This window comes from Gekko japonicus, unplaced genomic scaffold, assembly GCF_001447785.1.
Source record: "Gekko japonicus isolate JY-2015 unplaced genomic scaffold, Gekko_japonicus_V1.1 scaffold279, whole genome shotgun sequence".
NCBI classification, from domain to species: Eukaryota; Metazoa; Chordata; class Lepidosauria; order Squamata; family Gekkonidae; genus Gekko; species Gekko japonicus.
Window position 1 is genome coordinate 1,241,794 of NW_015162485.1, and position 22,143 is coordinate 1,263,936.

A 22,143-nucleotide genomic window follows, 5' to 3' on the forward strand; every position below is an offset into this window, starting at 1 on the left:
TTAATATAGGTTTCATATGCTAGGGTTGCCAAGTGCTTTTTGAGCCGCAGCGGGGGATTCCCGGCTGGCTGCTGGAGTGTGCGTGCACCGTGCGCCCAGCACCTGGAAATGACGTGACGATGCCGGGCACGCTGGGGGCGGGGCCACGACCATCCGAGGGAAAACCATAGAGTTTTCCCTCGGATGAACGTGGCCCCGCCCCCAGCGTGCCCGGCGTGGTCGTGTCACTTCCGGGTGACGTGCACGTTGGGGTGGGGTCCCCCCCGGGGAGACTTGGCAAGCCTATCATATGCAGAAATGAGCAGCATAAGCTTTTCATGGCTTGGAGGTGACCTGGTAAATAACTGCTTATTCAACATCTGTTAAATGGTCAGGGCACTTTTTTGTTGTTGGTAACCCTAAATCAACAAATTGAGAAACATACCTTAATTTGTGTTTTCAGTAGTTTATTTGTTTGCCAAGTCATAGATATGCCTGAAACTTTATTGTTTAGTTTCTTAAAATTAAGAAATTGATTAATACATACTTCAATTATTTTGATTATTAGGCTGAATAAGTGGGAGAAAACTGGTTAAGTTTGGTCATTTCTTTGTGTATGCCAGTCTGTCATCATCCTGGGCCTACAGGACTATAGTGGTGTGGCCTACGGGCTCTAGGGAGGCCTAGTGGATTCAGGGAAGCCCATATTGGAGTATCTATCAGGGCCTACATTTCCTAGGTTCCCCCTGGACCCTGTGATTGCTTAAAAAAGGTTTTGGAGGGAAAACTACACCAGCAAGGGACCAGAGGGTGGTCTCTGAGAAGAAGGAATAAAAGACCTTGCCAAAACTCTCAAGGGAGCAGGGCTTGTGAGGCTGCTGCAGAAAGAGGGATCCCTCATCCAAAAGGGACGAGTCAGTCTGAGACCAGGTACTAAGAGGAGGCTAAGACTGTATAGTCAGATGCATTAGGATTTATTATTTTGCTGGTTTACCTACCATTGCTGTGCTTGTTTTTCCTACATATTTTTGAACTACAGTTGTTATTAAATCTCTTTAATAAAACTAGTTTGTTACTCTGCCTGGGTCCTCACGCCTCATTTGGTCACGTGGAAAGGGAAACCTACTGGAAAAGTACTGTATAAAGGGGTAGAGTGGGTTCTCTGAGCCCTCCCGAGGAGACCCATACCAGAGTGGTGGCAGCCATTAGAGAACCTTTCTAGCCACTGCCCATGACACAGTCAAACAGCTTTGGTTTGACCAGGTTAAATTTGTTAGTGGCAGTCCTAATCAGGGCAGCCCTAAACAGAGCTATACCCTTCTAGGTCCATTGGAGTCAATGGGTTTAGAAGAGTGTATCTTGTTTATTATTTATTGATTTATTATTTGCATTTAAAGCCTGGCCATCCCACGAGCGGGCTCAGGGCAGGTAACATCATAAAACATACAATAAATACAATTAAATTTAAACAATTTAAAATTAATAAACATTAAAACATAGTCACACTGCTAGCAAATCAGCTGGCTGTGGGGGTTCCCTGGCATATTATTTGGGTTGATAATTGGATGGGTGACAACCACCTCAGGGGGGCCATATAGAGATATCCGCTTCCTCAACCAAAGGCCTGGTGGATCAGCTCCATCTTACAGGCCCTGCGGAATTGAAGAAGATCCCACAGGGCCCTAACCTCGACTGGGATCAATTTCCACCAGGCAGGGGCCAGAAAAGGCCCTGACCCTGGTTGTGGCAAGACGGATGTCCTTTGGGCTGGGGACAAACAGGAGATGTTGATCCATAGGCCGTAGCACTGTTCGGGGCATATATGGAAAGAGGCGGTCTCTCAGATATGTGGGTCCCAGGCCGTATAAGGCTTTAAAGGTAATTACCAGCACCTTGAAGTGAATCCGGAAGTCAACTGGCAACCAATGCAGTTGGCGGAGCACCTGCCGGATATGAGCCCACATAGGCGAAGTCAGCAGGTGCGCCGCCGCATTTTGCACCAGCTGCAATTTCCGGGTCAGCCTCAAGGGTAAGCCTACATAGAGCGAGTTACAGTAATCAAGCCTGGAAGTGACCATTGCATGGATCACTGTAGCTAAGTCCTGGGGGGAGAGATATGTTCTCAGCAGCCTTATCTGCCTAAGATGGAAAAATGCAGATCTGGCAACTGCCATAACCTGGGCCTCCATAGAAAGAGAGGCATCCAGTGTTACTCCCAGGCTCCTCACCTTCTGGGTCGGCACCAAAGGCGCCCCTTCCAGTGTGGGGAGTCTGATATCTACATCCACACACACCCGACCCAGGTACAAGACCTCCGTCTTCGATGGATTAAGCTTCAACCGGCTCCGCCGCACCCATCCAGCCACAGCCGCCAGAGCCTCAGCCAGAATGTCAGAACATTGCATTGCAAGTTCTACATTGACATTATGTCGCTCTTTTAAAAACTGGCTTTTTCGCTTGACTTTGTGAAGTCAATAAGCCAACAGTTTAGGTGTACATGTTGCTGGAGGGGTCCTGCCATTGCAAGCGATCTCCTGGCAACAATCAGTTCACATGGAGAACATGGCCTCGTTGGAAGGTGGACTGGATGGCATTATATCCCACTGAAGTCACTCCCCTCCCCAAACGCTGCCCTCCCCAGGCTTCAGGTGTTTCCTAACAGAGAGCTGGCAACTCTAGGTACAGTACGTATGTGGTGATGTTACCCCAGTTTGCCAGGCTGCAACCTGGCATTTCCTCTTTTACTTTATTTTTATTTATTTGATTTGATTTATTTGATTTATATCCTGCCCTCCCCACAAGCACATGGTAGGTTTCACAGCTACCAGGATCTTGTCAGCTTCATCCTGGGAGAGCAGACTGAAGTGGTCCAAAACTGGACCCGAAGATGGTCAATGGGCTCCCAGTTCTCTTATTGTATCAATTGTGGTCAGAAGGTTGCGGTGGAGCGACAAGATTTTGTCTGCAAAACGGCTTGCAAATGCCTCACAGCCAATAGCCAATTCCCTAGCATTTGGTATGCCCTATGGCAAAATAGTCAGTTACCGAGTAATTCTAAATAATTGGGCCAGGCAAGAGCTAGCAGACACAATGGAGGACGTGTAGAAATTTCTCTTCATGGCTGTCACTGCCATCCCATAGGTTCTCATAAATTACCTGCACGAGCTCGCCACCACCCTCTCTCTAATTGTCTTAGCTCTTGTTTCATCTGTCATAGCTCCAGGGTATACCATGAAGCTAATTTGTTATGAGGGCGAAGAGAGTGCCAGGGAGTGACCTCATTGATGGCTTTAGAAATATGGGAGTGCCAGTCTTCCACCAGCACATCCAATGGACTGACAGAGGGAATCAGATCCCACAAAGCTTCCTGGAACCTGTTGAGGTCCATTTAATTCCACAGGCAAGCACAAATTTGCTCACCACCTACCGGGGAGGGTTAGGGATACCCAGCTGAATCTTCAGGACAAGGTGGTCAAACCATGGAACTGTGTCAGCAATAATCCAGTCCATTATAATCCCCGATGCAAAGATTAGATCCAGTGTGTGGCCTGCTTGATGTGTGGGGGTCAAAACAAACTGGGAGAGTCCCAGTACCACAATGGATGACACTAGGTCTATGGCCTGAGAGGAGGCCTTCCCCACCCCACCAGGACTGGGATCCCCAACCCCAGCATGGCCTCCCCCATCAGATCTTATTGGCATGAATCTGGACCCGCTAAACATCTGAAGGCAGGTACACTGAAGGGTCTTAATCCTTATCCTAATAAGCACCATAGGACAACCCCACAAGAAAAGTTCTCTTTGAGAATACTCTTCCAACTGCCCTTCTCAATATCAGCAAAGCCTACTAAGTTTCCAACACTTAATTATTAAATAAATTCAATATTTAACCTCTAATCAATTAATCAATAGCCAAACAGTTAATCACTCAATTAAGATCAGTCAATTAGCAGGGAAAATTGGCAAAAAACTTACCCAAACTCTACCCCGAACTAAAAATATCCACCCAATAAATTGATCAGTATAGATATCCAATCACACAACTCCCATCAATCAATTTATACCAAAACCTATGATTAATTAATAATTAGTTGGAATATAACAAAAATTAGAAACTAGCAAGAAGAAGGGAGGTTAGCAATACTAAGGAGGTCCCAATTTCACAAGGGGATGTAAATGAAATTAACTATCCCAACAACTAAGACCCAACAGACCTGGGGCCCAAGAGATCCCAATCCACAATTCTCTCCTGTGCCCCCAAACATCTCTGTCCAGTCAAGGGGTTTGTAAGGGGCCGTCCAAGTCCTTCCCCCGTCGGACTGAACCATCCACAAATACAAAGATGTCTGTCAGTCTTCGGGCCTGATTAGGGTCCCCCAGAAACACCCAAAACAGGTCAGAAAAGCTTGGTGCACCAAGGTGGTCCGTCTTCCTATTTGTTCCCTGGGACTAATTGGATACATCATTGGCAACACAGCACCCAGTCTGGCAGTAACAACACAGCACCAGTGTCCCTGCGATGAGGTAATGGAAGTCCGGCAGCCAACTAAGAGGGTGCAGCTGTAATTGATGTAGGAGACACTGCTACTGGGCACTTCTAGCTTTGCAAATGAATCTGGGCATAAACCTGCTTCTTCTGGAGTTTCCTTTGGCCCTGTCATTCATCCGTTTCCATGCTTGCTGAGAAACACAAATGAAAATCATTTTGTTAAAACAGGTGGGATTAGCAGACAAGAGAAACCACTGTTTACTTGTTTCTCAATACAGCAGTGATTTAAAGTTAAAAACTGAACTTTCAAGTTTCAGTCTGGCGGCCTAAGTACATGGGGATTCATGCAGAATAAGAACATGTAGTTTTACTACCTGCAGAAGCTGGCGCTGAGGAAGAAAACAACTTTTCATAGCCCTTTTCCTATCTAAACAAATTGTTTCCTCCATAAGAAATTTATTGTCCTGGCTAGCAGGCACAACAGGCACCTGAGCAGATAGACAGTGTCCAGAAAGCAAAGTCAAAGCTAGTCCAAGAGTCAGTAATTCGTTAGGTGTAGACAGGTCTGAGAAGCAGAATCCAAAGGCAGTCCAGATAGCAAAATCCAAGGTCAGTCCGAAAATCACATGGTGCAAGACAGGAGTTGTGGTCACTGGGTTCACAAATGTGTGACTCCTTGCCTTCATGGCTGGAAAGGCATGCCAACTGGGTTTAAGTAAGCCTCTCACAATGAGCTGAGTTATACACAGCAAAGTCCTGCAATCACTCAGGGCTGCTGTCAGCCAAATGCCAGCGTTGAGTCAAGAGACGCACACTGTGTCATCCTTCTCTAAGTTGCCAGCGAATTCACTCCCGGCGTTGGTCTGCTACTGAGGGGGAATCAGAGGAGTTGTCCTGCCCCAGCTGTTCTTCATCATTCCCTGCAGGAGTCAGGGTTAGCTGTCAGTATTGAATCATGGAGCTCCTGTCATTCCTCAGCTGTTTCTTGTGAGCTGTGTCCAGGTTCTGTGACACTCGAGGAGTCTTCCTCCAGGCTGAGTGCCGACTGGTCAAGCTGACCCACAACATTTATACTGGAAGAGGCATGTACTTGAATACTGAAAAATACTGTTACTCCATAGTACCATATATTACAAGAAAATATTATGAAACCATCAAGATTTTACCACTTCCATTACCTTGTATTTAGTTGGTTATTAAAACTCTAAAACATTAATAATGATGTTTCTACCACTGAACTAAACCAATGAACATTTTTTCCTTTTGAAAAAGAAATGGCAATTAATACATCCATGATAATATTTCTCTGTCATGATATTATGTTTTAGGTATTTGAATAAAATGATGGTTTTTATCCAGAAATGGTGGCGGGGTTATCAAGGAAGAAAACAGTTCCGAAAAATGACAGAGGTATAAATTAATTTTGTAATTTAAGTGTTGCAAACTTTTTGTTTTACTGTCCACAAATGCAAAGTAAGTAAAATATCTTCATTGGGACAAGAAGTTGTTTGAAATGATACATGTTTGAAACTTACATTTTCTTTGCTAGGTGTAAATGTTCAGGGTTAGAGAAAAATAAAATAAATGTTTTATATGTCCTGATTAATGGCAACAGATGCTGGATTTATTACTTTAGAGAAAGGAAGTAAGACCAGACTCTGACCACAGTTCAAGGGAGCATAAGAGGAAAATCCTTTGCCTCAGCTGAGCTTTTGCTTATTCTTTTCATTCAGGAATACCATTGCATCGCAAGCTAGTGTTTAAATTCCCTGAAATTTAACTTGTACTTGGCAGTGCAGTGCAAGTGTCTGATATGCTTTGGGGCTAAACTAAACAACAACATTGCTGGTTGGAATAAAAGCAGTCTATAGAACCAATATTAGAAGTTACTGCATGTTGATTTTAATTTAATTTTATTTTGCAAACCATATATGACTCTCCTAATCAGAGTTACACCTTTCCAAAATCCATTGAAAATGAGTTTAGAAGGATGTAACTGCTTCAGAGGGCACTGATGTTTTGTGTGTTAAGATTGAAACTGGTATGAGAAACAAAAGTTTGCAGTTGTTAATCTCAATAACTGTAGAGTGTAATTTTATTAAATATTTGGTCCTGGATATACGGTAAAGCAGGGGTGTGCAGGACTTTAAAAATAATTACTTAGCTGTACCACTAGTGTGTTCCTTGGAACTTTGGAAGGTGAAATAGTTTTTATGCCTGAGAAGTAAATGAAAGGGGAATCCAAGCTATGCTTGTTCTTCTTCCTTTTCTGGCTCAGAGGAGAGTTAGGAATTGCTGACTCTATTAAGTAGACAAAATGCTTGAACTTCATGTGTGACAGTGTCATCCTAAACAAAATTATATACTTCTAATTCCATTGACTTCACTGGATTTAGAAGCGTGTAATTCTGTTTAGGATTGTACTGTGAATCTTCCTAAATTCTTTAAATTAATTTCAAGACTACTGGGGTAGGGACAATTTGAATCTGGGTTGAAGCATTTTGACAGGTGGATTAGACCTTTCTCTCGATGTTTCCTGGATAGAAATCCACTATCTCTCCCCCCCCCCCCCAGCCGTTAGGGAAGGAGAAAAACATAAGCAACATGACAGAGGCACCAGTGTTTTCTTCCCTTTCTTACTTCACTGACTGCAGCATACAGAAGCCAGGGAGGTTATAATTGCTCAAAGGGGAAAGTGGAGTATCAGGAGGAACCCTCCTGTCGATATAAACTCCTGTACTTGGTGAGACATCAAAGAACAACAAGAAATAAGATTTAAACATTATAGAGGCAATTCAAAGACAGTGGGGAAGCCCATTTATTGGTATTCCAGTGGCACAAACTGCAGAGGTGGCAGTTCTGAAAATGACTGGAATCTGTTGGCTTTTCAAGCCTCTGTATTTTTTCTATTTTTTAAAAAAAGTTGCTTTTTTACCCAGCCAGTTTTGTACACCTGTTTGTGTGATATGCACAAATACCCTTTTCTAATTCTACTTCCTGGTTAGGCTGTTTCATATAGGACAATATAAGGCTTCCATTGTGGTCGATAGAGACAGCAAGAAGCAGGGTAATTGCTTCATAGCAGAAGGATGGGGAAAGGAGGTCTGTAAAGGATACTCTGGGTCAAGGGGAATTTTTTGCTTACCTCAGTTACTGAAGAGAATTGAAAATGAGGTGTAATGTATCACTAAGCCAACTGAACTCTTAAACTAAAAATATCAGGATCCTCCATGTGTGTGTTTTTTTAAAAAAAACTTTCTCCATTACCATTTCTGGGTTTATTATTAAGGAAGCAATATCATATTAAAGTGAGCATTTTAAAAGCTCCTTTAATTAAACTGAAGGAATTATGCCTTGCCTAATGTAATGAAGAAAGTGAATTTAAAATGAAGTAGCATCATTGTGTTCATTTGTAAATAACATATTGCAGCCAACTGTTTCTTAATTGCCCAGACTGTTGATAAATAATCCAGTCCTGCTGCTCTCCACAGACAATTTGCTTTGGATCAGACTAGGCAATTCAAATAACACTAATTACAGCGAAACCCTTTTACAGTGAATTCCTCTTTGCCAGGGGGGAGGAGTGAGAGAACAGGGAACTACATATCACAGGCAACTACTTTCCCCTTTGATTTGTAGTTAAAACACACACACACACACACACACACACACACACACACACGTCTCTATGTTATGCTAAATAAAGGACATCTTCTGTACTTATTTTACTTTTTATGATACAGTTGTGAATTACGTTCATTTTGCATTTGTAATTAGAGGGCGGAACAGATGTGAAAGCTTAGTGTAAAGTGATGTATCCATTAAAATAACCTATCCTGCCAAGTGAGTGTTTTGCTACAACAGGAGATTCTTTCACTGAGAGGGATTTGTCTTTATTGGAAGGGAACCAGGAAATGTTTTCTATATCAGGGGATTCACCGTAACATGTTATCATTGTATTTATGATTTTATGATGTTAGAATGAATATTAAATGAAACAAAATTCCCAAGGATTACTCAGGAGGCAACTAAGTACATAACATTTAGTACAGATGGTTGAAAGGGACAATTGTGTTCCATCACCACATCCATATCCTTGAACGATTTCGACTGAAGACAGCATTTCTTTGAATTTTTCATTAAACCAGACGTCTTGAAATATGAATTCCTTTTATGTTTCTGTGAGTTTTGGTTAAAAGAACCCCAGTGAATAAATCATACAATACTACGTGTCACCAGCACTTGTGAATATTTCTGCTTTGTTATTCTACTCTCAGTAGAGCACCATTGATTATCAAACTCAGCGGAGAGCATTTTATGATCATATATCTCCATTAGCTGCTAGTTTGACTACCATAGATTTTTCTGGTTAAGCCTGCATTATGTATTAGGAAGCCTATCTCTTCAATACAAAGTTTGATTTTATTCTTTCTAAGCCTAGAACTCTTATTATGTATTATGTATAAAGATTCTTATCCTTTATATGTAAAAATAGAAGTACTGTCTTTGTATAACTGAAATGTATGCCATCTTTCCCCCCCCTTGATTCACAGACAGCATATTTTATTATGAAGATGAATTTCTACAATGAAATGGCTGTCAGGGTAAATATTTCTTCACTTGTTAAACAAATGAAAAGTCAATTGTGCTCTGAATTTGCTTTTAATAAAATGAGCAACCCAGAATAATATAAACTTGATTGATACGCTGATGGTAAAGTGAGGAAATGGTATATAGTTACAAATTTAAAGTTATTCTAAGTAATCCAAGTTGCATTTGATAATCTGTGTTAGATTTAAGATATTGATATGTAAATTTTGACCCTTCCAAATGTTGAGGTATGTTACTACATCAGGTGAAAATATTACTCATATGTAATTTTTGCTTTTATCCAGCTAGTAGTGTACACACAGAGAAGCAAACTTCTGTCCATAATCCCTAAACTGGATGAAAATCTTCTCATGAAAAGGGATCTCGAAATGTATGATTCTCAGCACCAAAATGCTGCATGAGTATACACACATTTTCCATATAAGATCACTGAAGATCACATTGATCATGTATTTGAGGAGTGGGAAGGAAGAATAGGTGACTGGCTTGATTCCAGTCTGTGAATGACCAGATCAGGATAATGACTGTACTTACTCATCTTTCAGGTGGGATTTTATAAGGAATCATAGATTTAGAAGCCCAGTGCTGTACACACGTGCAGCAGAGCTAGAGGTGTGCAAAAAAAATATGCTGGTATTTTTCAGCTTTGGGTAAATCAGACCGGAAAAATATCAGTAAATGCTGAATTTCCCCTGTCTAATACCGGTAAGTATTCTGGAACACCTCAGGATTGGGGAAATATTCAGTATTGCTGAATATATTGAGGTCTACTCTGACTTACACCACCAGAGCGAAGGAGGCATATTAAAATGCCTTCTTTCCCTCTGGTAGCCCCCACAGATTCCCATGTCAATTTCAATCCTGGCCAATCAGCTGTGAATGAAATTGACAAGGGAAAGCCTGGGCTCTCTGCCTTCCGTTCTCTAGCTGACATGTCCTAGCTGGAAAAGGCCAGGCAGGGAACCCAGGCATGTTTAAAATGCCTTTCTTTCCCTCCCAGATCTGGGGAAGGGAAGGAAAGGCATTTAAACATGCCCCCCCTCCTTGAGTTTCTCTGCAAAAGCAGAGAGGCTCAGGGAAGGAAGGGGGCATGTCTGTATGCCTGCCCTTCCCCTCCCCAGCCTGCCCACCGTGGTGGGCAAACTGGGAAAGCAGAGGGCAGGCATGCAAACATGCCTGGGTTCCCTGCTTGTGGGGAACCTGGAGAAGATCAGACAGAGAACCCAGGCAAGTTTAAAACCGGGGAGGGAAAGAAAGGCATTTAAACCCAAGAGCTGACTGGTGGCTCAGGCTGTTAGGTTTAACCTTGTTTTCGATATAGCAAAAAGAACCTGGGAAATAAGCCGGATAATATTGGCTTTCTCAGGTTCAGCTATACCGGTAGCCGAGGTATTTTTCGGGTATTTTTTCAGTTCAGCTATTGCCAAATGCACACCCCTAAGCAGAGCTGGAGTCCCCACCTATTTATTTATGGTCCATATAGAAAGCATATGAACACAGCCTCTTTACAGACAGTCTTTTCGTCTTTCACAAGCAATGAGCATCAACTTAATTGTGCAGCACAGATCTAAGAAGGAAGTAGCTATTGGGAATGAAAACTAGAGTACCTTTTGCCCACGGGAAATACTTTGTTTGTTATCAAACTTGCTCACCTCTTAGAAATTTGTATCTTAGAAACCTCTTAGAAATCCTGTTGATTCAGTGGATGGACAAAAATCACGGGGTAATGTCAAATCAATAGGGTACAAAATGAAGATGTAGACTGCCACAGTGTCACAGAAGTCCCTGTATAAAGCCCAACTTTTCCACCTCAGAATTCATATTTTTCCTAATATCTATATATTCATTTATGTTATTTACTGTCTGCCTTTCTCGCTGAGACTCCAGGTGGAATACAGTGCAAGTCAGTGCCATCAATAGGATATTTTATGCTGAAATACAGCATAAAGTATTAGATGTGATATGTTAAACAATGCAGAAAATGATATTACTGAAGTATAAAAATAAAGCATTGAGACTAGGATAATATATACAGCAGACATACCATACAATATACAGCGGTATAGTTGACACTCCTATTTCTTTTAGAAAAACGCCTTCCTGAACCACTTTGTTATAATATAGTCCCATTACCTTTATAAAAATGCTCTCCTGAACAATTCTGTTTTATGTAGTTTGTAGAATAGAAGAAGCTTGGGAGCCTTCTGGAACACCTCAGGTAGGCCATTCCACAAGGGGGGGGGCCCACAGCAGAGAATGCACGTGTGCGGGCAGCAGGCTTCCCAAGTACTTACCGTGATTCGGTGGGGGACGAAGACGTCTTCACAGGATCATTCCTGCGGGGACAACAGACGTGCCGCACCATGCCATCGCCAGGAAGTGACGCCGGGTGACGCTCTGGCAATGGGGCCAGAAACTCGATGGTACCATCGAGTTTTCAGCTCCATTGCCAGAGCGTCGCCCAGTGTCATTTCCTGGCGACAGCATGGTGCGTTACAAGGAGAAATGCTCCGGTCGGGGAGCATGTGTCCCCCGCTGGATTGCAGTAAGTACTTGGCAACCCTAGTGGGCAGTAGTCGATCTTGCCCATTTGTAGGGTGGCACACATCAAAGGCCTTAGTCAGATCATTGAAACCATTGTGGTGGAGCAGAGTAGCTCAGCCTGTGATGAAATTTAATGTTAGTATCATGATGCTTGAACATAAGAACATAAGAGAAGCCAATGTTGGATCAGGCCAATGGCCCATCTAGTCCAACGCTCTGTCACACAGTGGCCAAAAATACCAGGTGCCAGCAGGGGGTCCAGCAATGGGACCAGGACACTAGAAGCCCTCCCACTGTTGCCCCCCCAAGCACCAAGAATACAGAGCATCACTTGCCGCAGACTGAGAGTTCCTATCTATACCTTGTGGCTAATAGCCACTGATGACTTCTGCTCCATATGCTTATCTATATACTGATCCCTGTGGTACCCCACTGCTTACCACCCTCCACTGAGAAAATTGCCCATTTATACTCACTTTCTGTTTCCTATTAATTAGCCAGTTTTTGATCCACAAGAGGACTTGTCCTTTTATTCCATGACTGTTGAGCTTACTTAGGAGCCTTTGATGAGGAACTTTATCAAAAGCTTTCTGGAAGTCAAGGTAAACACCATCTATTGGGTCCCCCTTGTCGACATGTTTGTTCACTCCCTCAAAAAACACTAACAGGTTAGTGAGACAAGGTCTTCGCTTACAGAACCCATGCTGAGTCTGCCTCAATAGTTTTTGTTCATCAGTGTGCCTACTAATTCCTTAATAAGAGTTTCCACCAACTTACCCAGTATCGATGTCAGACTGACTGGCCTGTAATTTCTCGGATTTCCCCTGGAACCCTTTTTAAAGATGGGAGTGTTATTTGCTACCTTCCAGTCCTCAGGAATGGAGGCAAATTTTCATGAAAGATTACATCGTTGGTGCCAACATATACCACGACCACTGGCTCCTCCCCAGCACTATCCACCAGCCTATCTAGAACATGCGTAATGTCCACTACCTTCGCACCAGGCAGGCAAGTCACCACACAGTCAGTACACGGGTTCACCACCCAGCTTGGATTTTATATTAATCCAACTGAAATCAGTGGTACTACATTGGCATGAAACTGGAGAATAATAACTGGAAATTAATTCTCTTATGCAGGGATGGGAAATATAAAGTCCAGCCAGCCATGGCTTTCCCTTAAACCTGTGCGGGCTGGTATCTTATCTTTAAGTTGATTCCATCGAGGAATATGGAAATAATGTGTGTTTTTAGAAAATATCTTTGCATGCCTGATGTGGCTCACAAGCATTAAGTTGCTCTACTCTCCAAGTACAATTTACCTTCAGCTTTGGTAAACAGTTTTTGAATGAAGTTCAGGCAAAAAAGAATGCACCTGGCTGGTGTAATGGATTCTATATCATAATGTGTTCTTTATGGCTGTCCTTTAATTATACTGACCCGCTACTGTCAAAATCTCACCTTTGAAACATGCAAAAAGCAATCACTAGAATGCATAACTTTCCATATTTACCTCTCAAAAAGTGGGTTGTGATACATTTTCTTTTGCATTTTAAAGATTTTAGGGTTGGTATGAATTTAACACCAAAAGTAATTCTTGTTTTGAAAAAAAATATTGTTATGTGAGCAGATGGCTTTTGATATATCAAGGTTTTGCCATTTGTTTTAGTGCTTAAAATAAACATTATTTATAAGAGCACTTACATTTTGATGTTACTTAATGAGGAATATGCATCATTGATTTGACTAGCTTAAGAGGTCATTTAGAACTTGCCCGTTAACAAGCTGTAATCTGCTGAGCACACACTGACTTTGTTTAAAATTATCTGTTTGGTACTGATCAATGACAATAATTGTTTGGTACCAATCACGGTTGAAACTTGCTAATTACTTTGAAGGACATACATACTTTTGTAGAAGTATGTAAATGTTCACCTTGGAATTATAAGGTATAGTAACTATAGTATTGTATTAGCTAACACTGAAAATGAGATATATATTTTTTGTATTGCATTGGTAATCACCAGACAGAATATTCAGAAATATGGAGCAATAAAAGGAGAGACTAAAAAGACAGAACTCTTCAGTTCAAAGGATGAATAGTTAGTGGTGAAATGAAAGTATATAAAACTATTAATGTAATGTACAAACAATAGTAAATGTCATTACATATACTTACCTCATTCAGTCCTTACATCTGTATTCCCACCAATCCCCCAGAAAGGTTATACATCCTCTTTATTTTACGTTATTTCTGTGGAATAGTAGATTAGAATAGAAGATTGTAATGTAATTAATAGTAGAATTTAATGTAATTTGGAATGGTAGATTGGAATGTATTTCTCTGGTCTGAAGACAGAGAAGATATGCTGCACAGCCAGTTGCCCCACCTCAAAGAAGAGGATGCTGTAAGGTTGCCTCCACACTTGAGAGGAGACAGATGGAGCATAATAGCAGGGTCTCAGTTAATTACTCTCAGCATTCCACAATTAAGAAGGGTACATTTGCCCATCAATATCCGATTCTGATGTATTGGTTTTCTTCACTATGTTTTCTCTTGGAATTAAACCAAAACAAATGGTGACCATATAAACTAAGCCAGTTATTCCAGTTTGGTTCTTGAATTTGTCAAACATCTTTATTATGCTGAATGCTAATTTGCTGCTCCCCCTCTACCTATATGTATGGACTGGCAATTTCCATTTCAATGTATCTGAAGAAGCGTGCATGCACATGGAAGCTTACACCTTGAATAAATCTTTGTCGGCCTTAAAGGAGCCACTGGATTAGAATTTTGTTCCGCTGCTTCAGACCAACAGAGCTACCCACCTGAATCTATTTCCATAGGCAGCAGAGACACAGGAGAGACTCACCAGACACAGTGGTGTTCCTTAATTTCCTCTTTACTGGATTCAGCAAAGTCCACACAGACTTCCTCACGAGTGCAGTTCACTTCACTTCCCCATCTCCGCCCCTTCAAAACCTCAGGGGGCTGAGCTGTGCCTTTGCCTTGCGGTAGTTCTACCAGGCCTGAACAGTTTGGTAGCCTTATCTTGCCCTGGGCCCCAGCTCCTCCTATGGGTTCATCTTTCTCTCTTCTTTGCACCCACTCAATCAGTTTGCCTTCCTCACTTCCCCTGTCTCTACCTTCTTATCATTTGGGCTCTGCCCATACTGGTCAAACCCAGCACCGCCCCTCCTTTCTCTGAGCCTTGTTGCTTTCTTCTTTGCCTTGCCCTACCCCAGCTGGGTTTGCATAGGGCTAGCTCGAAGCCCTTGCTGCCCCCCATGCCCCCAGCTAATGCCCTCGGTTGGCAAACCTCCTGTCCCTGCTGCTCTGCTCAGCCATGCCTTGTGGGAGGGAGACTGTTCTGCAGGTGGTGCCCCCCCACTCCTCTCTGGGCCCATCAGGCTGCTGCTGCCTTCTCAAGAGGTGACCTGTCCAGAAGCCGCAGCTGCTCTTTGCCCAGTTGGGAGACCTCCTCTGACCTCTGCTGCCACCTCTGTGCCACACTGCCTTAAGCAGCAAGGATGGCAAGCGGGCCCCATGCCTTCCCCCCCACCTTTCTCCAGTTTTGTCACCCCCACCTGCAAATACCCCTGGAACATAACGTGATGATGTCACCCAGAAGTGACACCATCACGTTGCCGCCATCGCGCGGCAATGCTCTCGTTTTGGGGCAAAACTCTATAGTATATTTGGGCTCAAACCATAGAAATTTGACCATAAACTAGAGCGTCACCATGCAACACTGGTGGCATGATGATGTCTCTTCTGGGTGACATCATCGCACCGCGCACAAAGCACGTGCAGCAGAAAATCCCGCCAAGGCCCAAAGATCCCCCCACTGGGAAGAATGTAGGACCTGGAAACCCTAATGAGTGAGGGAAGCAGATGGCAGTGGCTTCTGCTCCTTCTCCCCCACCTTCGTCTTCCTTGCATGCTCTCTGCGGCTGGAGAGCAGTTATGTGTGCTTGCACAGGAACCTGCTCTCTGTTTGGGTTCTTTTTGTACTCCTCCTTTTACTCTTAGGATTTTTCTGCAAACCTGGATCTCCTCACAGGTTTGTTGAATTTTGTGTGTGTACATGGCCTCCATATGCTAATTTAATTATCAGCAATGGGGCTCATGTTAATTATTAGATATATAGATACACATTTAGATTGCCCCAAACATGCACACTATCTGTTCTCAGTTACAGGCCTGCACAGTTTATGACATATTAATCTGCACAGCTCATCGGATATATATTGTGGTAGTCCATTAAGGGTTCAGTTAACTTACTGTGTTTGGTGCCTGCCTGGGACTGCAAGAACAGAACAATTGCTAGTCATTTGCATATGAACTGCATTCTGACAAAAATGACAGTATGTCAAGTATTATGAAACAGAGTGTAAATTTTCAGGTTTCCCGAAACTGAGTGCAGTATAGTCTGAATGCAATTAAAAGAACAAATACCCCAGAAATAGGGAGGAGGGGAGTAAAAGATGTTACACGCCATGGTGGAAAAGTACCTTATTTGCAGTTTGTACAGTCCTAAAATAAAATACAAGATATATTGCAAAGTTAACTGGACTACTACGTAGTGTGGGTGCAAAACAGGCTTTAAGATGCAGCAAAGCCTACTGGCACAGAGAGAAAAAAACTATTAGATATCAGTCAGTAGACAATATTACGCAGTTTGGTTTTCCATTGATGCCTTACCCAGTTCATCACCTAAAATTAATTCCCATCTTTTATAAGGACTAGTTTGTTTCCCTTCCGCTCTCCATCTTCCAAGAGACCTGTGTTGTGTTGTAGGTAGTGCTGAGAAAAACTGATTACCTGCTAGTTTTTATATATTCAAATGGAGATCAGCACCTTTTTTGCTTCCAGTACTTTTGGTACATTTTGAGGCAAGTTTTGTGCCCAACACTATGTGTATGTGTGTGTTGCCTGATTTCCAGTTGCCTGATTTCCCTAGGTAACAAAGTGACAAGCAGCAAATTCATGAAACACAACAAAGAAGTAAAATACAAACAGCACACAAGATAAAACAGTAGTCCATTTCAAGACTGTAACACATCCTTGTTCCATGTAAAGATTCTCTAAACTCCATCATACCCTGAAACCTGTTTTTCTCCCTACCCTTTTTTGTTTTTGTACTGAACATCCAGCTTGATGAAGAGTTCTAGGAAAATCAAAAGTTTACTCACTGATTTATGACATTTGGTTGGTCCTAACTAAAAGGTATTATACTATCAGGGCTATTTTTGGGCAGGAACGCACAGGAATGGAGTTCCAGCTGGCTCCCAAGTTGGCCACGCCCAGCAGAAACTCATTAGCATAATAGGCCACACCCAACAGCAGAAACTCATTAGGATTGGCTACATTAGGGGTGTGTGGCCTAACATGCAAAGGAGTTCCTGCTACAAAAAAAAAAGGCCCTGGGTTTTGACAACAAACAAGGTAAACAGAATAACAAGCAAAAGGTGGGTGTGGCTGGGTAACCACACCTCTGGTAACATATGGGTGCGGCCTAATGTGCTAATGAGCTGTGCTGTCAGGGGTGTGACCCAATATGCTAATGAGTTCCTGCTGTTGGGTGTGGCCTAATATGCTAATGTGTTCCTGCTGGTTTTTTTCTACAAAAAGAGCCCTGTATACTATTATTATTTGGAGAATATTTCTGTGGACCAACATGACTATCTACATTCTTTGTCTATTCTGCTTGTTTGGTACAGTACAATCCTATGCAGAGTTGTGCAATCCTATGACATCATTGGGCGTTGAGTGGAATAAAGCTGTTTAGGATTGTGTTGTAAGACTGCAGACCTTGTGAGTAAACTTGCTTATGATTGCATGACACTTCTGTTGGCTTGTTCTCTTTATTGGTTCCAGAAGCATGGAATCCCCTGAGCTCATTTTCTTTTAGTCATAAGGAGATAGACAGAGATTCCTTATCTCATCTATTTGTCACAAGTATATTTTATCAATCTAGCTCCATTCTGAGTAGGTTTCCCCCCTCCTTCTTTGTCCAGTTTTCACATAGGCTGCATCCACACTAACATTCCTTTCATATTGTATCGCTTTGCATTTCAGTTTTGTTCTTCATGATGCTAGAACAAATCTATATGTTTTACATACTTCCACGCTTCTTCTAGTAATTATAGGTTTGAAGTTTTTCCCCATCTTAAATGGATTTAGTCTACTGCTCCTGTACCACCACATGTCTAACTTTTCCCCCCCCCCCCAATTGAACCAATTTGCTGGAAAGGGCAGCCAGACAGTATCTTGAGATAGTTCTAGTATAATAGATTAGCCAGGCTTAGTTAGTTACTGTGACAAGAAATTAGTGGAAGCATGCACGGTGTTGTGAGACAAATTTACTAGTTAAAATATTTCAAAGGGAACCACCCAGATGTGAAAGTTGGGGCCATAGCCAGGAAGAAAGTCTGTGGGAAACTTCTGTCTTCATGAAACAATTTTTGCACATACTTAATGAAGTTTGGGAGCTGCGGTGGCTCAAGTGGTAAAGACAGTGAACTGCAGGCTGTGGAAGGTCGGTAGTTCAGCAGTTCGAGACCCGAGTGTGCCGCATGACGGAGTGAGCTCCCGTCTCTAGTTCCAGCTCCTGCCAACCTAGCAGTTCGAAAGCAAGAAATTGCAAGTAGATAAATAGTTACCACTTCAGTGGGAAGATAACAGCGTTCCGTGCGCCTTGGTGTTTAGTCATGCCGGCCACATGACCATGGAAACGTGTTCGGACAGCGCTGGCTCTTCGGCTTTGAAACGGAGATGAGCACCACAACCCTAGAGTCGGATTCGACTGGCTTTCGCGCAAGGGGACCTTTAACTTTACCTTTAATGAATTTTGAGATATTGCTAACCCCCCCCCCAACCCAGAAAGAGTAAATGGTCACAATTCCTATTATACAAAACAGAGTTTGCCCTCTTGTGCAAATATCAGCAGCATGCCGGCATGGGAAACCTGTAGTTCACCTCCTAAATTTTTGTCATTGCAAAGGATTCTTCAGTTATAGATACCTGTTATGGGCATTTTGCTCTTCTTGGGATTGTGGGTCCACTACTGGTGCCTTCTTTTTCCATTCTATACAAAAAGCAAAAGATAGAGTAGCCTCCACATATGTACTCTGCAGAGAAGAGCAATCAAGTTTGAGTGCTTTAAAGCTTTGGCTGTATTTTATACATGAACAAGGTAGTTATAGAAAGCATTATACAGCCTACCCCTCAGTCTAACCAAAGCCCTGAAACACCTTACAATAATCCCTGTTCAACCTGGTGCAGTTGTGAATTCTTGTAAACTGCCTTTTAAATAACTTCTTACATTTTTCCCACTGCTTTCTGCTATAGCTGCAAGACTTCTTTGTTGAATAGTTAAAGGTAACTTGGAACCCATTGTTGTACCTTTATTGGAAGTCTTATTTGGCACAACACATATTACTTTGCATTTATTAACATTTAATCCCATCTGCTTGCCCTGTCACCAAATTTCAAACAAAGTGCTTCTGGAGAGCTTTGCGTTTTGCTATAGATTCTACTTCGTTGAACCTTATTTAGAAAATATATACACCTCCTTTCCGTAGAATATCCTGGTGCCATCTGCAGATCTTTAAAGCAAGCAGTCAAAAGGAATCACAGTATATGAAACGGTTAACCACAAGGAAAACAATGTGATAAGGGCAGGGGTCATTTTGTAGAAAAAGAGGTGCAGGAGCTCATTTGCAGATGCCACACCCCCTGACACAGGGCAGGCATGCAACCATGCCTGGGTTCCATCTGGGGAAGGGAAAGAAAGGCATTTAAATCCCCCCCTTCCCTGAGTTTCTCCGCAAAAGCGGAGAGGCTCATGGGAAGGGGGGCATGTCTGCCCGCCTCCCCTCCCCTTCTCCAGCTAGTCCACCACGGCCAATGTTCTCCAGGTGTCCCATGGCTGCGGGGCATCCAGAGAACATTGGGCAGGGAAGCCAAGCATTAAAAAAAAACACCTTCCCCCGAGTCTCTCCGCAGAAGCGGAAAGGCTCAGGGGAAGGGGGGCACGTCTGTCCACCTCTCCTCCCCTTCTCCAGCTAGCCCACCGTGGCAGGCTGGCTGGAGGAGGGGAGGGCAGGGAGGCAGTCATGCCTGGGTCCCCTGCCCGATGTTCTCCAGGTGCCCCGCGGCTGCGTAAGGTATTTAAATCTCCCCCTTCCCCTGAGTCTTTCCGCAGAGCAGAGAGGCTCAGGGGAAAGGTGGCAGGGGACTCTGCAAGGCTTCCCTGGCCCATCCGTCTGTGCAAATGGGCCAGGAATGGCGGGGGGGAGGGTGCTCTGGGCTCCTTTCTGCCGCAGCACCACTCTGTCGCACTCTGCCAGGAAACGATCCCTGGATAAGGGTCACTAAGCACAAAAAATTAATAATTAGATTACAATAAAATGTATTCTTGTCGTTAGCGCTGTTAGCGCAATCGGCAGCACTCTGCCAGGAAACGATCCCTGGATAAGGGTCACTAAGCACAAAAAATTAATAATTAGATTACAATAAAATGTATTCTTGTCGTTAGCGCTGTTAGCGCAATCGGCACTTACCAAAAAAATAAATTCGCAAGACAGTCTCCTTCAGTTAAGCAGGTTTATTTGAATACAGCTTGCAAGCGGCAGGTGCTCCTCACCGCCCAATGGCACTGAGAGAACACCCCGAATGAGGGTTTGGGCCAAATATTTATCCTGTCCCCGGCGAGGGTTTGGAAAATAAAAAAATTCCCTCTTCCGGCCACCAGAGCTGGTGACAAGAAGTTACATAATAATTCCCGTCGCCTAATTACTTCACTTCTGTTTTTTATTAAGACAAAAAGCCCCTACTTTCCCAAAAAGGGCATAATTACTCCCCACAAAGTTTAATCTTGAGTCACTCGGGTCGAGCCCCCCCTGGTCCGTTGGGTCAACAGGAATTTCAAACCACGAGATGTTCTCTCCCTTCGAGTATGTGTTCATTACTTTTCACAATCATCTTAAGCTGCCCAGCCTACTTCTCTTATCCAGATCAGAAGTTGGCTTGCGTAAGCTAGTGAATGCTTTTACTGATTACTGTATCCAAGAGGGGCTGATGATCAATTATGAGAAATCAAAAATAATGGTTTTTTCTAACAAACCTTGTTTAAAACAAAGATCATGGAAGGTTAAGGGTGGGGAGATAGAACAAGTGTCTCATTTCAAATATCTGGGGATAGTGTTCAGCTCCAGTTGCCGCTGGAAACATCATATAAGAGCAGCAACTGAAATCGCTAAATTAAATTCTAATGCCCTCCTTAAATTCTATTATTCAAGAGGCGGCCAGTATGTCCCAATGGCCATTGCAGCTTTTAATGCGAAAGTTACTCCACAATTTTTATATGGGGCTGCGATCTGGATTAAAGAAATTTCGGAATTATCAGATCAGATCCTTCTCCAGTTCCTGCGTAAAATTGCAGGAGTCCCTAAATGTGTCGCAGGGACGGCACTTAGAGAAGAATTCGCACAATGCTCCTTTGAGTCAAGAGCCTGGAAGGCAGCCTTTAAATTGAGACTGAAAGTTCTTTATATGACACCTAATGCTCAAGGAGGTCTTCTTTATCTTTTAAAAGGGGATAATTATAAATGTACGTGGGCAAAACATATAGATAACAAGCTGGAGTGGATTGGTCTCGCCCCTACGGGGCTTAATAATTTAAATTATCAAGAAGCGCTAAATTTGATGAGATTGAGGGTGACAAACATTGACCGACTCAGCACTTCAATTCGTGCTAGGCGAGTATGCTCCAACTCTGCCTTAGGGATTGTTCCACCTAAGAAAACTCCCTCATATATGAGCTTCCTTACATCCCCCAGATCTAGATATGTCTTCACGCTTGCAAGGTTGAATGTTTTTCCAACTGTAGAGCTAAGTGGCCGTTTTGCTAAAATACAGTACTCAAATAGATTGTGTAATTGTGGATCAGGTGCAATAGAGACCTTAGATCATCTTATGTTATTTTGCCACCAATGGATTGACCCCAGATCCTGCTGGATTACTCCTATTTTACAAAGATATCACCTCCCTATGGAACCCTGGGTGATAACCATACTATTAGCTGATGAGGACCCTGAAACGACTCGCTTGGTGGCAAAATATCTTTCAATAGTGCTATTTTTAAAGCGGCTTTGAAATGTTATGAGTACCTTTTGTATACAATTTTAAAATTTTAAAACTAATTTCCATAATATCATGGGATTTTATAGAATTCATTGAAGTTTATAAAATGTGGTCTGATGTTACTGATTGAGAGCATGTTTACTAGCTTTTATTGTAAAGGCGTTCTGTCTAAATTTCTTGTAATTTTATGTAATGCACTTTATATTTGTTGTTTGCATGTTTGGCTTAAGACCTCGGGTCAATGAAGCTAATAAATGAAATGGAATGGAAACTTTATAATGGTTAAAGCAAAACAAAACAAAAACAGATTGTATTAGAGGACAAACCCAAACCCCCAACAAAGTTTGCTCCCTGGGTACAAGGTTTTCAAG

The 22,143-nt window shown here is 42.6% G+C and overlaps 1 protein-coding gene across 1 annotated transcript in view; it reads left to right on the top strand.

The window, feature by feature from the left end:
• SPATA17 (spermatogenesis associated 17) overlaps nt 1-22,143 on the top strand; it is a gene marked incomplete at its 3' end in the record, with an annotated part of 121,462 nt that overhangs the window by 10,327 nt on the left and 88,992 nt on the right. Inside the window, 2 exon segments of the mRNA XM_015405926.1 lie at nt 5,797-5,878; nt 9,022-9,072. Coding sequence (XP_015261412.1) covers nt 5,797-5,878; nt 9,022-9,072 — 133 coding nt within the window.